Source organism: Corvus kubaryi, unplaced genomic scaffold (assembly GCF_017639235.1).
Source record: "Corvus kubaryi isolate FWS band 111438036 unplaced genomic scaffold, C.kubaryi_AGA036_p1.0 split1-131, whole genome shotgun sequence".
Classification (NCBI taxonomy): Eukaryota; Metazoa; Chordata; class Aves; order Passeriformes; family Corvidae; genus Corvus; species Corvus kubaryi.
In genome coordinates, this window is record NW_024582073.1 from 22,893,097 (window position 1) to 22,905,720 (window position 12,624).

At 42.1% G+C, this 12,624-nt stretch overlaps 1 protein-coding gene and 1 long non-coding RNA gene across 6 annotated transcripts in view; one reads left to right on the forward strand and one right to left on the reverse strand.

Annotated features, from left to right (window-relative positions):
• The window catches only part of RGS12 (regulator of G protein signaling 12), a 91,328-nt gene extending 83,452 nt beyond the window's left edge, over positions 1 to 7,876 (reverse strand). For all 5 annotated transcript variants that reach the window (XM_042053766.1, XM_042053775.1, XM_042053768.1 and 2 more), the window contains exons 1-2: positions 7,784 to 7,876; positions 243 to 2,189 (exon numbers count right to left, since the gene is read on the reverse strand). In XM_042053766.1, coding sequence (XP_041909700.1) covers positions 243 to 2,099 — 1,857 coding nt within the window. In that variant the 5' untranslated portion in view covers positions 2,100 to 2,189; positions 7,784 to 7,876. The remainder of the gene's footprint in view (positions 1 to 242; positions 2,190 to 7,783) is intronic.
• A 114-nt stretch (positions 7,877 to 7,990) lies between these two features.
• On the forward strand, positions 7,991 to 10,833 carry LOC121676819. Its single transcript, XR_006020622.1, has 2 exons — positions 7,991 to 8,399; positions 9,030 to 10,833. It is a non-coding gene; the product is annotated as an uncharacterized LOC121676819 (long non-coding RNA).
• Positions 10,834 to 12,624: the final 1,791 nt, after the last annotated feature.

Genomic DNA, 12,624 nt, shown 5'->3' on the forward strand with positions numbered 1-12,624 from the left:
AGGCCTAACAGACAATACTTCCACCAGAAGTACAATTCCAGAGCTGCACTCAAAGAGGAATATGCAGTGCCTCTGCAAACAAGAGAGAAACATATTATTTTCTTCATCTGAAATTCTGTAATTATATAATACATGTTTAAATTTTAATATGCAAATATTACTGTGTAAAAGTACCATAGGCAGATGGGTTTGGGTGTGGGGTTTTTTGATGCTGTTAAGAACCAATACCAACATATTCTTACCTTTTTATCTTCTTTAGATTTCCTGATACTGTGCGGAGGGCCAAATTTGTTCTGAATGCAGAACATTTTCTTGGACCATTCACTTTTGTGAGATTTTAGTTGCGGCTGACCAAAGCTGCCATCGACTCTGTACCTGTCAGCTGGAATCTTGCTCATTGGAGGGGGAAGGGTCCCACAGTTAACACTCGACCAGCCGTCTGTAGAGTCAGTGTACGACTCCTGGTCACTGGCATTTCCATGCTGCCACTCTTGTAACACATGCACAGGCAACCACCTCTGATTGCCCATGCCTGCAGCGTTTTTCTTTGATGGGGGTACTGAATTTCGGGAGGAAACCAATGGAACTTCAATACGAGCAGAAGGGCTCAAATGTTTGCTTACATTTTGGGACTTATCATTCTGAATTACTTCTAAAGGGATGTTTCCCTCTTGCTCATGACAGAAGCCATTCCAATGGGAAGCAGGCTGATTTTGTCCCCTTCCTACTGGATTTTCCCATATGCTGCTAGGAATATGTTTACTTGGATTGGTCCCCAAATCAACCACCAGAACTCTATTATTCTTTTCTTCTTGGTTGAAATTTCCAATTCCACTATCACTGTTACTGCTTGTACTATTATTCTGATGAGCATCTGCATCACCATCAAGGAAAGCCCTCACACGCATTCCCTCGATCAATTCCCCCATATCCCTGTACAAGACAGAAATAAACTGCAGGACAGGTAGAGATGATGTTGGAAACTCCAGACAGCCATTTGTATCTGGATCCGCTGTACATTCCAGTCCAAAACGCCTTGCTATACCCTGGTGAACTTTATGATGAAATAATTCAGGATCCACCATAAAAACATGGCAAGATGTCCTCAGGACCCCTTCATCTTCCTGCGCCAAGCTTGCATCATCATTTGTCTGCATTGTAACTAGTCCAAAGAATCTTCTATCATCCGGGCAAACAGCACTGAATGCCAGTTTCTCTGCAGGATATTCTGCCACAACACCTGATTTGTCACTGCAGAGCTGAATACAGTCATGCATTATCTTCATCATCACCAGGGAATGGATTTTTTGCTCTGCCCGCAGACGTCTCATGCACCCACGAATGGCCTGCAAACTCTCAGTTTCCAGATTCGAGGTTGTTGAAGGAAGTTCAATGGAGCCTAAGTAACCCACAATCATGGCAACGTTCAAAATGCTTGCATCTAATCCAAAGTCTTCCGCACTCTCCAGTCCAATTCTAAAAACTGAATCATCATTCAGAACTTTGGCTATTTCTTCTTTTGACAGTAGGTTTGGATTGCTTACACTTTCATTGCCAGTTTCAGATTTAACAGCAGCAGAAACTGAAAATGATCTTTGTTTTGGTGCAGAATTATCTGAGTTACCAGCACAAAGAGCAGGATTCTCAAAGATCATGTTGAAAATGCCACCAGACTGCATTTCTTCAACAACTTTCTCTGCTCTGTTTATACCCAGAGCTTTAGAGTCAGGTTTGGGTTTCAGCCACCCCTTCCCATCATAAAAACCAACCTCTTCATCACTTGAACATGAATCCATATGACTCATCCCTTCAGCAATGACCATGTGCAGGACTCCAGAACATTTCCCTATAAGTTTCACTACATCTTCATGGGAGGCTTTTTTCACATTGATTTCATTAACCGCAAATATCTGATCTCCTGCTTTAAGTCCAACGTAATCTGCAGGGCTTCCTTTCATCACACAACTGAGAACACAAGGAGCTTGTCCAGAAAGGGTAAACCCATAACCTGCTCTTCCTCGAGCAACTTCCACACTTCTTATCCGTGGAGGAGCGTGCATGTTGAGTCGACGTTTGACCGTTTCTCCTGGTCTATACATTTTGGATTTTTTTCCTAAAACAGGAAAATTTTTATTTAGTCCAGTTTTTTGTCATGTTTCAAGAGTATCACTCCTTCATCTGATGAAGCTCTAAAGAAAGAAAGAAAAAAAAGACATTATAATTCTCATTGTATTTCAGTCTTTTTAGTACCCAGTATTCCCTTTACTGTTCAGAAAAATTGCTAGTGAACTCTACCACAAGCTATTGCCAGAGAATTAACGAAACACAGGAAACAGTTTGAAAAGAACAGGTACCACAGTCTTAATTTTACTGATAAGAAAGGAGTTACAAATGCAAATAAAGTGTCTCTCTAAAATAACAACGTGACAAAATGGCAAAGAACAGAATCCAAGTCTTTTGATGTACAGCCAGTGTTTTTTATACTAAGCATGTTATGTTTTCCCCAACTCCCCCACATTACCTACTATTCAGTTACCTTTTGGCATACTGCACCATTGTAAAATGCACCACTCCATTTCACAGCACAGAGAAAATCTTTAATTAAGCTCATCCATCCTTTCCCAGCAAAATAAAAATGAGAGCTTGTGCCCATCTACTCAGCTACACTTCACCCCCTTTACACTCAGTGTACAGAAACAGGTACCACATGTATCATGTAAAATAGATTAATTACCCCTACAGTTGCCTGTATCTCTCCACTGACTGTAAAAGCAGCTTAAAATAAGTATCTCCAACTTCCTTACATACATTTCACTTACATATGCAATGACAAATGGGCATTCAGTCATGTATCAGACCAAAGGGATCCAAGATCAGATTAACTGTTACACCCATCAATTAATCTACTCAAAACAATTTGTCAGATAGAAAACACTGTAAAAATGCATTTCAGACCATCCTTCCAACATCCATGTGTTTTAGTTTATCTTAAAAATTTTAAAAAAAAGAGGAGTGAAAAAGACACATGCTGCCAGTATTAATCTAGCCATGACTTTACAATTAACATATAACAGCTTTATATGAACAGCAAGAAATAGAATATTTCACTGCATTTTGGTGTCAGCACTGTAGTCTGGATGTATTGTTCTAAATATACTCAGGCAAATTCCATTGTTTTAAAGAGGTTTCCCCCACTAAGCAGGTTAAAATGCATGAAAATGGCTCACACAAATAAAAGAAATTACAACTTTTTCAACTTTTGCAACTATCCCCTTCTTGCATGATATGAACCCTCCCTTCCGTATGTCTGGAGGATGACTGACAGAAATAACCATGGGACTGCAGCTACAAAAAGTTGCAATAAACTCCATCTGAGCAAGTGAGAACTAATCTGACAATAATTACTCTGAGTTAGTCCACAGGCTTATCTTTAATTCAGTCACACTGTAACATACTTGAAGTGTGTAAGGTACTTGAAACCAAGTATCTTGCATAGATGGGGAAAATGCAGGCAACATTTTAGATAAATACATTCCCATAAACATAAATATACATACACACAGAGACAACACATTTCTTTATCATATCTAAAGTGCTAAATTAGTGGCGTCCCACCCACTACTCACATGGAAGAAAAATGACCAAGAAATCCTACTGACATTGCTCTCAGCTACAGAAATAACAAAAAACACCACACTCAGAATGTGATTAAATCCACAGCACACTACTTCCACAGTATTTCTGCCTGGGTTAGAACAAACAAGGCAATTACTTCAAAAGTTTTACCAATTAAAAACCAAACCAAAACTCAAATACAATTTAGGATGATAATCTTAACTACATACAAGCTCTTCGATTACCAAATTTAAGAAACTACTGCTGTTTCTCAAATATTCTGCTAAATACACAACTGCAGGATGTAATTCCCACAGGACCCTTCCAAACCCAAAATAGGACAGATTTCAAGATGCCAGAAGACATCCAGTTGGCTTTACTTTTTGGGGTTTAGTTTTTATTTTTTTGAACAAAGGGACATCAGGTTTTTATGTCTCCATGGTGCAGCTGTGACTATTCAGTGTAATATGGTTTTTGCAAATTGTTTTAATATAGCAATTATCCAGCTTCATTAACGATAGTTTTCCTATAATTTGAGAAAAAAAAAAAAAAAAACAACTTGGCTTTAAGAAGTAATGAAACTTCACACTTAACCTTTGAATGGAAATCATAATATAGGAAGTGCTTTGCAAACATTTAACCAAACTTAACTCTTACATTGCTGTAAGAAACCCCCATCAACTTGCATCCAGTCTCATATCTTAAACGTAGTTTGACCCTTTCCTGATGGGGCTAAACTTGGGAACCAAGAGGTCACTGTGCATTCAGCTATCTCTAATTAGGTCTGGTATTTTTTGAAAATAATCTTTAAATATTTCAAGATATAGTTCTCTAACAAAAAAAATTTGAACCAACAAATGCCCAACAGTACATAAAAACCTGCTACCTATAAGCATGAATATATACATCTTTTAACTTGCCTTATAGTAAATATTTCTGTTCTCAGCTGTCTGGAGAATAGCCTAATGTGACCCCCAGTACCCTCCAAAATGCTGCTGTTAACCTGGTCATATTATAAAGCCTTGTACTATCTGGCACCTAAAACTGTGCTACTAGCTTGCAAGAGGAAAGGAAACAATTGAGAGTAGGAGATGATAAATAATCTCATTTTAAAAATATAATAAAAAAGCAGTTGTTACTAAAAAAATTGAGATTCAATATTGTAATATTGAAGTGGCTGGTAAGAAAAACAGATTTTTTCCAGCTATCTCTCTAATCTATAGAAGAGGCAAATCCCAATGCTGTCTTACCTCACAATTCCACATTTGCTAAGAGAGGTTTCTTTTTAACTCTATTGACAAGTCAATTTACCTACTTGCCTTCCTAACCTATGACCCTTACACATCAAGCATTTATTTTAGATGATAACCACTGATAATGAAACATCATTCAAAACCCAGACAATTATAAAAAAAACCCACAGGCCGCTAACATGTTACTTTTCTCTAATAATGATTTCCAGAGGTGTGAAGGCTTTCAGCTGTTACAATATATTGTAAACATTTGTAGGTGTAAAGTTAGGAAATAATTCAACATTAAAGGGTTTTTGCAATTAATGTGTCTATACACTAAAAAACCCAAAACAAACAAAAAAATACCAACCAAAGAAAAACTGTATTACTTCACTAAAAAAGTCACCTCTTCCCTCCCTCAGTACCTGAACATTACTGTACAATTTTTATGCTAATTACACCCATGTCAAACAACAGTTCACTAAATTTATCTAGGAAACTTCAAGACAAAGGACAAATGTATCTCTTCTGCAAGAACGCTCAGCATCCAACTATGTTTTACTGCAACAATGGCATGGAAATGGAAAAAATATGAAAACAGTGTTTCTCACAAGCAGAGATTAGTTGACTGTCAAACTGTTAACAGACTAGTCCAAAACTAAATTATCAAGTTATCTAATTGCTAACTTTTCTTCTAATTTCTTTGCAGATTTGAAGCCTGGATCTAAAGAGACATGACACAGAAGGGGCACAAACTTACACAGTCCCAACGTAATCATGTCTGAATATCCTTTTCCTGAAATAAATTACCAAATGTGTAGCATATCCAGTGAAACAAAAACATAATTTCACTTACATTGATATAAAGCTTTGTAGCTTTATAACTACAAAATATTTCACAGAACATTTCAGGCAAAAACACTAATACATACACATTAAGAGTTGTTCAAGTATAGGAAACAACATAATTTGCCCATACACATCAGCTTTGACACAGAACTGCAAAACAGAGCAAAACATTCAAGTTTTCTGCCAGCAAACATTCTGGTCTACCATTTGAATCAATTATTTGTGGGGTCTAAACCACCAAAAATACTAGTTATGGTTGAATTGTACTGTATCCCACAAACACTGCATTTCTGTATGCAATGTCTTTACATATCCATGCTAGCTTTTCATGTCATTTTCAAACCCTCTACTCCAAAGAAAATAACATGTATTTGCTTACTTTCAAGGGAGAGAGGTGGTTTGTTTCCTGCTTCTGCTCTTGTTATCTCATAGCAACAAAAAGAACTGAAACAGGAGGCACACTCCTGCTATAGTCTATGTTAAACTGTAACTTAGCAGTTACAGAGGGCAGCGAGGGAGCCAGTGAAGTTCAGGAGTACCTGACTGACCACCACTACCTTCCAAAAAGCCTCTGGAAATGAGCTGGTACTTGGCACTACAGGATCCATGTTAATGTGGAGAGAGACAGCAGAGAACTGTCTGGTTTCATTCTGTCTGGCTTCATTTTGTTTTTCAATACTGGGACTGTAAGAGAATAAAGTATGCAAAGTGGAAGTGCATAGAAGAAAGAGAGACGGTTCCCTCATTCCTCACACAGGTCTTACAGTAATGCAGAAGACTTTTCAGCATGGATGCCAGTTGTTGAGGCAGAACTGATGCCAAGTCCCTACAAAGCTCAAATGAAGTTATAACATTTGAATTCCACTAACTATTCAAATGTGGTACACGTTAATAGACAAGTTACACAAGAAATGTAACAGCACAACCTGTAGAAGACAGCTACCGGTTGTTTGAGAACTTGGGCAGGACAATGTCTTAATAAGAAAATCTCATCAGCATTTCACAATTGGCAAGACAGATCATTATGTTTCCTTTAGGGGCACCTAGTGTGATCATTCAAAAAATACCGACTGTAATTAGTAACAGCAGGCTAAAAAATCGTTCTTAATAAAAAGTCTTCTTCCAATGAAGACAGTGTACGAAGTGCAAGGAACACAAACAGGACTCTTGCTGTTTTGTCTGACAAGACTCATGCGAGTAAGGACAAAGTTTTCTAAAGCTAAGTTTTCTAGTCATGCGTCTACATTCAGACTAATTTATTTGCTGTATTTAAGAAGGTGGAAAGGCTTTGTTGGCAGTTAGGCACTTCCCCCCCCCTTCTTTACTTGCACATTCGCTCCAGAACTGTTGGGACGCCGCACAGAAGGGCGGCACTTGGGGCGGCAGCAGCGACACCCAGGCGGGATGGGCTCAGGGACAGCCGGGAGGGCTCGGGGCGCTTTGCCGGGGCAGCAGGACGGGCACGGCGGGCTCGCTGCATCTCTGTTCAGCCACTCTCGCAGCCGAGCTACCGCTGCCCCGCTCCCGGGCAGGCTCCCGGCACTGCCCTCGGCGGGTGCGGGGACATCCCGCGGGGACCGGGGGCGACCCGGGGGGCGGCGGAGCGGAGGGGCGGGCGGTGCGTCCGCCCCAGGAGCAGCGCCCCGCGGGGTTACCCATTAACTGCCCGGCTCCCGGGGCAGCCGCTTCCCGGGGGGTGGAGCTGCGGGGAGGGGAGAAGCGGCACCTGAGCCCGCAGGGACGATTTGAAAAATCAAGCGGTAAAAGACAGGAGGGCACGGAACGCCCGCGACCCCCCCGGCGGGCGGACCCGCCGCCCCCTCCGCGCTGCGCGCCGGGGGTCGCGGGCAGCGCCGCAGCCCGAGGGGCGCCCACAGGGGCGGTCAGGGGCTCCCGTCTGCCCCCCCCTCCCCTCGGCCCCCACCGTCGCGCTCCCCTCCCCCCTGGGCCCCCCTCCCGCCGTCCATCTGCCGTCCGCGCTCCTCCCGCCGCATCCCAGCGGGGTCCCGGGCCGGGCGCTCGGCGGCGAGGGGGATGGGAGAGCCGGGCGGGCTGCGGTGGGCGCTGCCCCGCTCGGACCCACTCACCTCTGTCCCCCGGGACTCCCGGCTACTCCGCCGAGGCAGCGGCTGCCCCGGTCACCGGGGAGACGCGCCGGGCTCGGCCGCACGGCCCTGCGGCCACTGGCTGCCCGGCGCTGTCAGTCACCGCGCTCGCCCGGCGGGGTGGCGGTCGGGTTCCCGGACAGAGAAAGGGGAGAGACAATACCCCGCGCCGAAGGACTACAGCTCCCGGCGTGCCCTGCGAGCGGCCAGCTCGCTCCGGCCGTGGGGAGCGGGCCGCGCGGGGCACGACGGGGCGCGTAGTTCGCAGGTCTCCCCGAGCCGCCTCGCCTCGCCCTGGGCTCCGGCGGGGCGGGCAGTGCGCAGGCGCGGGTTGGCGGCGGCCGTTCGAACGGGGCTGGGAGCGGCCCCGGGCCGGGAGCGGGACCCGGGCTCGGCCTCGCACCGCAGGCACGGCGCGTCCGGCCCCGCGGAGCCGGGGAAACAGAGCGGAGCCCGGCCCCACCCGGACGGTGTGAGGGGAGGGACTGACAGCCCGCGGCTCGGGAGCGCAGGTGGCTCAGGGAGGCGCTCGGAGGTGCCTTAGACAGGTGTGCCGCACCTTTGAAGCCTGGGAATAAAGTGAGACAGACCGGGCAAGGTAAAGGTACAAGAGGGAGGGAGCAGGGTGGCACTGCCTTTTATCCGGGGAGGCTGAGAAGGTAGGTGAGGCACTTGGTAGTAATTAAGCACCTAAAGGGCAAAGCGTGTGTGCGGAGGGGGAGTTTTGCCGCCGGGATGGAGCAGGGCACAGACAGAAAGTGCTAAAAGTACACCGGAGACAGCTCTTCCCTTCAAGAGGGCAACTGGTAGCCCTTATTTAAAATACGAGAAATAGGAAGAGGGGGGGAAAAGGTTAACAGCAGTTAAGAAATTTGTAAGGAATATGAGTTAGAAAAAGGGAAGAATTAACCAAATCTCTAAGATTTTTGTGATCTTAGCAGAAGAATGGGATCTTTAGTTGTTAACATGTACGTGTTGAAATACTTTGTATGTAGGGTATTTCATTTCATTTCTCTGTGTATGGGAAAACCAACACTGAACCTACCAGAACGAGGTGAAGGAGAATTCTTACCTTTTTCTGAGTTTTTGTTGGTTTTTTTTCCCAGTCTCCAGAGCCGGATATCTATCCCCCAACTCGCTGTTATGTCCATAAGATAACTTACAAATTGTAATACTGTGGCTTAATGGTTTAATTTCAGTAATTTGTCTAATTGTTAATCCAATCTAGGAAATCGTTTCTTAATAATTCCTTCCTGAGCTGAAATGCTTACAGTATACCAGCATCTTCAGGAAAAACACAAACACAGGGCAAAGGAAAAAGCTCTTTGGAAAAACAGAGGATCCTGCTCCTGTACTCTGGACTTCACCTTCTCATTCTGCTGGTTTTTTCTTTGTCAATCCCTCCCAAGGAGATTTCTTCCAATCTAAGACATTTCCAATTGACATAGATCCTAGTTTTGCTATCTCTTTCATCCAGTTTTATGGGAAAAGCTTCTGAAAGGAAAAATAACCAAATAAAATAAGCATTTATATCTTTTTCTCATCCTCACAGAAGACGTCATGGCAGATCAGTGTAAGACTTCCGAAATTCTTTAGCTATCCTGTGTCCTATAAAAGTAATTATTAATTCCTTAAGGAGGATAAAAATTCAAAACATAAGGAAGAAAATTGAGGGGTTGATTTTAAACCCCACAGTTGATTCTTTCAGGTGAGGTACAGAATTTTTAAAAATACTCTAGAGATTTAAATTTGCCCAGACAAGCTATAATTCTGTATCCTTTTGACTGGGAAGGTGTCACAGGCAAAGAATTGCATTCCACAAATCAAAGGTGTTGGTTTGGGCTGCCATCCCTTAATAGCCCAATTATTTCCAGCTTCCACATAAGGTTGTCAAGACTTTGTCTTTTGCCACTACTTCTGTTGCTGTGTTACCCAAACGGGTCTAGCACTGACTTGCACAACCTCCTTGCCTACAGAATGGAAAATTGATCAACCACATATTTCAGTCTGACCTTGTAAACAGCTGTAACTGAAGAAAATCTCTTGGAAAGTGACAAGTAAAGTGGAATTTCAAGCGTCCCACAGAGGTATCTGCAGGTCCTCCACTGCGTCTTTATGGAGTTAATACAGAGAAATTATGCTTTATTTTGTTTCAAAGAGGACAGATGCTAAAAAGTGCCATCAGCATCTGCTAACTATAAACTAATTATTCCATGGCAGTGTCAGATTACCCCTTCCAAATATACTGAACCTGTTGTATTTGTGATAACCAACAGAATTGCTTGCACTTCTGTAATAGCACAGGAGCATGTAATTAGTCTGGCTTCACAGAAGGCTATTTTGTACTACAGCAGAATTTCCTATGTCAGTAACACTCAGGAACGAAGAAGTGAAGACTGACATGCCAACAGGTGTGCTCACACACTCTACTTGCAGTCAGAAAAATCCAACTTGTCCAGAATGAATTTAGTGCTTTGCTTCAGTGCTTTCGGAAATGGTGATTAAGACTTCATGTTATAATCTGGAGCAAGGTGATTAATGGCCCCTCAAAAATCCACACAAGGTCTCAGCTGTAACTTACTGTTTTCACTACTGTTGGAGACAATAAAGGAAGAAAGAGTGTGAAACAAAGTGATAAGGATTTGTGGCTTTGGGGTGGAAAAGCTTTGGTTTATAAGCCTAAGTAGCTTAATGTTGGGCATGCAGACATCTCAATCACACCGAGGGTGGCTGTCACAAAACAGCTTGTCAGGTTTCATCTGGAGAGGTTTACAATGCATCCTTTAATGGAGTGTGATTATTGCTGTCACAAACACCAGATGAGAAGTCAGAAAATAAACATAGTCCAGCATCTGATGCAAAGTCTGTGGTTTTAATTGCCATTGTTTAATTACCTTAGTTAAAGAAATGGAAGTGTTGGTTGTTCCAAAAAGGTTTTTAGACATACAGAAAAATCCTCACATAAATACTACTTTTATCATTTAATGTTTTCAACCTGTTTAAAATAATAAAATTGTACATGATTGTCAGTATCGAATGCTTGTTCACTTTACAAACATGATTCCAGCTTTCCCAGCTTGACTTTGTTCTGAACAGCAAGGAAGATTATGTATCATATACATTGTAGTTAGCTTGTGTTGGCCAGTTAATAAGTAGTTGGGAGCAAAATCATCATTATAGGACTTATTTTTTAATTCCGAGAGCTTGTCTGCCTTCTGTTAACCATCCAGTTCAAAGGGTCAGCAAAGATCATGTTTTTTTGAGGACAGTATGAACACACAGCCATCAGGATCTACCTTGGTTTACTAGTTCATCTAATATCTAGAAATGCTTTTCCCTTTATTTTGAACATAGTTTTCTACCTGGTGTGAGACAGTCTTGGCAGTGGGAAATGGAAGAAAATATTTTTGTATAAATGCATTTTGGTTTGGATGATGGTGTTTCCCACCTTCGCATGCAGATGTACAAAAAACCCTTACAAGGAGCTGTGAAGTAGTAGATATAAAGGAGGGTGGATACTGATCCTGTTAAATCTTGACTGACCAGTAGAGGACATATCCTCCCAAATCCTATTTAGGGTTAAAAGGATTGATCCTTGTGCATCTACTTGGCTTTGTAATTGTGTCCTTACCTACTATGACATTTAAACATTTAGTTATATAGTTTTTGTGTTGAAAGGTTCTTTTGTGCACTTAAATATGTGAATGCTGCCACTTGCAAAATTGAAGGGTCAGATGGTAAACTGTCTGGAACATTTTTGGTGTGTGAAAACAGGCACAACCAGGTCATGGTCCTGACTGTGCCTTTGGAAAGCACCACAATATCAATATAATTATTTAATATCCTAAGAAAATTAATTCCCCTACAATAGAATGTGCGGTATTTATTTTCCCAAATTCCATTCAAATTAAGAAATTTTTGTAATCAAAAACTAAAAACACAAATTATTGTTCATTGGTGTCAATTTTTCTTTCCTTAACTATGGCTACAGGTTGTTGAAGCTTATGTCATGTTAAAACTTCAGTGCTGATGAACAACCCCAATATATAGAACCAAAACCTCTGCTAAAACATCTACTTCAAGGACACAAGCATACTTAATACATTTCTGTCAAGAACTGGAAACTCAGGAATTTTGAGTATCACAACCTGAGTTTGGCCTTACTTGTATCAGTGGAAGCACAGAAACCTCCACCCACTACTTCTTGTGGGCAAAGTTTCCTCAGTTCCTGATAAATGCCTTGCTGAGCCTAAATGAGTGTAAATTTATTTCGTATCATATCATGGACACCTTCTAATTGTTAAAACACATACACCAAAATGAAAAAAATTTCTAGTGTATTTCTTTCCCTTTTTTTTTTTCTCTAAAGGGATTGTTGGTTTTGTTTGTTTATTTGATCTTTAAGCCTTGAAGCTTTAATTTTCTAATTCAAAATTGCCTGACTAATTAACCTGGTCTGGCTTTGTGGCTCCATTGAAGCTGTGTCTCTTGTCCCACTGGGATCATTTAAGTAGAGTGTCCCATTGGGCTTAAAAATGTGTATCATCTAGCAGCTGAATTTACATGTTCTGAAGAAGTACTATGTATTTTTGGTGCTGTAAGGGAAAGGGATATCTCAGGGAGGTATTCCTTGTGCCTTCAAGTACCATGCCAAAAACGTCATTATTGTCTTATTTTGCAATACTCACAGAGCAAGCCAACTATCCGTGAATCTAAACAGCAAGCTAAATTAGGATCATTCATTATATTTTCCAGTGTTCTGTTCCTATGTCCCTCTCTTTTCCTCTTTGAAGTCATTTCCAGTGTGGCTCACAGGTTCACAC